Here is a 5,201-nt window from a genome sequence, read left to right on the forward strand (position 1 = left end):
TGGCTCCACCTTCTCCTTCTATGTCAAATACAGCAGAGCTGTTGGAGTGGGAGGCGAAGGGTGATGGGAGCCCTGTTCTGTTCTCTTCTATAGAGCTTCTTACACTGCACTTATTACTGTAGCACCTTCCAGTAGTGCATGAAGCCATGTCACAACACGTCTGTCACAGATTATTTGTTCTCTCATCCTCTCCCCAGGGGAGAATCGTGCGGAGTGTCTTGATTGGGTGGTAGATCAGGGTTTTTTTCTTTTTAAAATACCGGTTGCTCTGTGGTTACATTAGAGAAGACAAGGTGAAAGCAATGTGCCTTGCACTTGGAGCAGAAGGTGGTGAGTTTGTGATGGTCCTTAGTTCATGGGGTGTGTGTGGTCATTCCACAGTCTTGGACCACCCTAGGAGATAGCTCAGTCTCCTGCCCAGATGAGCTTGAGAGTTCCCATGTGCTAGAGGAGTGGATTTGTTGGTGAGCTGGCTCAACAAGACAGGTGTGCGTCAGACACTGTACCACGTTCCTGAGATCTGATTGGCTGAGGCAATTGCTTTTAAGCAAAAGAGGGTAACGTAATTTTCATAATAATTTCCAACATAATTTAGCTCTGCTACAGGTGGATTGTTAAACAAAATGGTTATTTACATCATCATTTTGAAAGTTTTATATAAGAAATCTATATATAATCAAAAACTAATCAAACCTGACATTTTAATGGGAGTATCGTAGATCTGAGGGAAGATACATAAACAGCAGAAATGGGTTGTGTGATGTTACACCCCATATTCTTTATGGAAATATGCTTATGATATGGATATGGCATAACTGAGATATATTTTATGCAAGATGGGACTAGTAAGGTATCATTGGAAAGGTTATAATCTACTGAATGTGATTATCCAATTTGTATGCATGTATCATTTCTGTACCCAAAGTTAGGAATATTGACTATGTAACAATCACAACTGTGTGCGTGTATTTTGGAGACACTCACCAGACAGCAGGCCATCAGCCTTGATGAGCCATTAGGAAGAAACAATAGGACTTTGAAGATACTAATCTCTCTCCTTCCTGAGAGGCGACCTGGAACATAGCTGTGACATTATTAGCTCAGGTGGTCCTGTCACCTGGTACTAAAACCCATCTTGGACTTCTAGTGATTTTCCACTAAAAGGAGGGGAAGGTCAAGACTGGGAAACAAAAGATTCCCGCTTTATGTAAATTCTATTTAAGGCTGGGGAGTAAGGCAAACAGGACTCCCCCTTCACTGCCATCCCACCCAAGAAGAAAGACAGAGACAAAGAAACTAAGCTGAGGGAAAGGCAAGGGCTGAGTCCAGACTGAGACAGAGGAGTCTAGTCTGTAAAGAGAAATAACTGGAACTCTCAGCTACAGAAACTCTGCATTCTGCCTAAGTCAACATTGAGAGTGAGAAGTTACATTTTGTAACCTGTTTCTTTAGTGAATCGAGCTTAGTTTGCCTGTTTTGTTTTATTTGCTTAGTAATCTGCTTTGTTCTGTTTGCAATCCCTTAAAATCACTTAACGTTTACCTTTTATAGTTAATAAACTTGTTTTTAGTTTATTCCAAAACCCAGTTTGTGCAATTCATATCTGGTGGGGGCCAGGGGAGGGAAGCTGTGCACGTCTCTCTCCACATTAAGGGAGAGGGCCAATTTTTATGAGCTTGCGCTGTGAAGATCTTTCCATACAGCACAAGTCAATATTATTTTGGGTTTACTCCACGTGAGTGCTGGGCAATTTCCTAGCTGAATCTTCCCATAGAAAGCTGCTCGCAGACACCGTTTGATTCTACAGCTGGTGCATCCCTGCCTGTGTGTGTGCACTGCCAGAGGCCGGAGAGACTGAGTCAGCAAAACAGGGAGAGGCAGCCCAGGCTAGTGGAGCAGGCAGGCACAGTGAAACCCCAGTACATTAGGTGGCATCCCGGAGAGGGAGTCCACCCCATCACTGGTTGCAAAAAACAAAAAAGAAAAAAAAAAAGAAAAGGATGAGAAGTTATTTTACTTCATGAGTGTGCAGAGCTGAATTGGGAGAGCTAGATGTGCCTTCCACATAATGAGTGTAGAACAAGTGACCAGCACAAAAGACCCTGCACATCAGATGGAGGTTTTTGTATTGGTCTGTATCACTGTGAGAGGGTAGCTGTTATACTGCTGGCAGTAATAATCTCCAGCATCTTCAGCTTCTACGCTGCTGATGGTGAATGTGAAATCAGTGCCAGATCCACTGCCGCTGAACCGGGTTGGAACCCCCGTATCACGGGAAGAGGCTTCATAGATAAGGAGTTTAGGAGCTTTTCCAGATTTCTGTTGGTACCAGGCTATGTCATTAGTAATACCCGAACTGGCTTTGCAACTGATACTAACACTTTCTCCTGCACTGACTGATAGGGACGCTGGTGACTGAGTCATCACAGTATCTCCACTGGAGTCTAAAAAGAAAAAGAAAATCTGTGTCTGTCACAATATTTTTAAAAGTAAGTTTCACTTGATTAAATTTACTCGGTATTAAACATACTAGGAATTCTGCGTCACTCCAGATAAACCCCAAACCATTTTCAAATATCATATTTTTATTCTTTCTTACCCTGAATCCATAAAAACATCGTCATGAAGAAAAGCAGGTTGTGGGACATCATCTTGACTCTTCTGGGTGACTAGAAGCTGAGAGCCCTGCAGTGAAATCTAAAATGCAACCCGGTAGATTTATAATCCCTGGTCAGAGCAGTGAGGAAATGGCACTCGGGTGTGAAAATGCAAAGAGGACGAGCTATGTAAATTGTCTCTAGAGATGTTAATTTTCTTAGATCATCCCCTCCCAGGGGCTGTTATTAGATAAACAGTAGGAGATAAGATACCTACTGGACTTTTCCATTTCATCACTTAAGTTTCCAGTTTGAATTGACACTAGTGGTGGGTCTGATTTAGGACAAATGCTGTGACTCTGTAGTACATCAACAGTAGTGTAATCCAGCTGGGAATATTGTTGGTCCATTTGGTGAGGGTGTGTATGTGTGTGTGTGCAGCTGTATTGAGTGGTTCCAGATATCACAACATCCATACAGTGCCTGCAGCGATACAGGGGGTAGACTCTAGTTCTTTGCTTTGAAGCAGGCAACCTTTGTTTCAAGTGAAAGAGGCACATGTAACACAAGGGGGGAAATATCTAGTCAATAAATGATCAAAGATGTCACTGATAATTGGGTGAATTATTTTTTGTTAGTTACACAGTTAAAAACAAGTCGGACTGAGGCTGCAATTGACCAGGAATGGGTGGGACAGCTATCCCCAGTGGTCTTATTATTGACCAGCAGCTTTCACCAAGAGAAGAGATTTAAAAAAACTTTGGAGTAGATCCATTCAGCTTGGACAGAGACACAAAGAATTTCCTTTTTCTCTCTCTGAATGTTGAATCCCTCACAGTATCAGTGCCACGGGCATTACTGCACAAGAGGGACCAAAGAACAACAATAATAGTGCTCTTAGGAAAAAGGAAATCAGACTGTCCCAACCCCAAGTGCTTCAGGAACAGTTTCTTGTCTCACCAGAGACCTTTAGTGTGGCATTAACTCAGCAAAGTCCAAAGCTGACTGCAAAGAATTACAAAGGGATCTCACAAACCTGGGTGACTGGGGAACAAAATGACAGATACATTCAATGCTGATAAATGCAAAGTAATGCACAATGGAAAACATAATCCCAATTGTATATATAAAATGATGGAGTCTAAATGAGCTGTTACCACTCAAGAAAGAGATCTAGGAGTCATTGTGGATGGTTCTTTGTGATAGTTCACTATGAAGCAGCAGTCAAAAAAACTAACAAAATGTTAGGAACCATTAGGAAAGGGATAGATAATAAGACAGAAAATATCATAATGACACTATATAAATCCATGGTAAGCCCATACCTTGAATACTGTGTCCAGGCCCCACGTCAGAAAAGATATATTAGAACTGGAAAAGGTACAGAGAAGGGCAACACAAATGATGAGGATTATGGAACAGTTTCCATATGAGAAGAGATTAAAAAGACTTGGACTGTTCATCTTAGAAAAGAGATGACTAAGGGGGGGATAAGAGAGAGATTTATAAAATCATGATTGGTGTGAAGAAAATTAATAAGGAAGTGTTACTTACCCCTTCACATAACACAAGAACCAGCAGTCAACCAAAGACACTAATAGGCAGAAGGTTTATAACAAACATAAGGCAGTACTTCTCCACACAACACACAGATAGTCTGTAGAATGTATTGCCAGGGGATGTTGTGAAGGTCAAAAGTATAATTGGATTAAAAAAAAATAAGATAATTTCCTGGAGGATAGGTGCATCAATGGCTATTAGTCAAGCTGGTTAGGGATGCATCCCCATGCTCTGGGTGTCCCTAAAGCTCTGACTGCTAGAAGCTGGGACTGGACAACAGAAGATGGATCACTCTATAAATTGCCCTGTTCTGTTCATTCTCTCTGAAGCATCTGGCACTGGCTACTGTCAGAAGACCAGATACTGGGCTAGATGGACCATTGTTCTAACCCAGTGTGGCCATTCTTATGTTCTTAGCTGGATAATATGAAATGAACATCGTCCTGTTGTTTGACTGAAATGTCCATTCCTGAAGTGTTCTGTCTTTCTATCGCCATCTAGTGCTCAGTGACAGAATGGTCCACACAATTTAATCAATCAAAGTAGTGTGCCCAAGCAGGTGTGAGCACAGTTCCTTGGGGAGTGCAGTACTGTACAGTCTGCTGCATCTCTTTACTATGATGCATGTCTCCCATTTTATGTCTCTAGCTGTACATTTCAATAGGCAGTTGATGCTGTGGAAACAATTTTCCGCCACGGAGCTATCTTAGTCCAACCGCCACATGATGATGTTCAATTTGTGATGTAGGCTCATGGAAGGGGAATTTATGCTCCTGTGAGTTGATCTGAGCACTAAGATGTGCAAGTTGGGCGTCCTATCGAGGTCCCATTGTTTGAAAATGAGGTCTCCTAATTTGGGAAATGACGTGTCTGGAACAATTTGGCCCTAGGTCTTGTACACTGTGTGTGAAGCCCAAATCAGAGGTGCACCCAGGCAGGCCAAGCATTCTGATGTTACGTCAACTACAACAGAGCTGTCTGGGTGGGGTTGATGAGAGCCTTACCGCACTGGTTGTGATGGAATACACCCATGTATTCACACCC

The 5,201-nt window shown here is 42.3% G+C and overlaps 1 gene segment (V, D, J or C); it reads right to left on the minus strand.

The window, feature by feature from the left end:
* Positions 1-2,109: 2,109 nt before the first annotated feature.
* LOC117878247 lies at positions 2,110-2,727 on the minus strand. The segment is given in 2 exon segments: positions 2,110-2,444; positions 2,600-2,727. Coding segments are annotated over 2 exon segments (387 nt in total).
* Between the last annotated feature and the right edge of the window lie 2,474 nt (positions 2,728-5,201).

The sequence above is a fragment of the Trachemys scripta genome, chromosome 5 (assembly GCF_013100865.1).
Source record: "Trachemys scripta elegans isolate TJP31775 chromosome 5, CAS_Tse_1.0, whole genome shotgun sequence".
NCBI classification, from domain to species: domain Eukaryota; kingdom Metazoa; phylum Chordata; order Testudines; family Emydidae; genus Trachemys; species Trachemys scripta.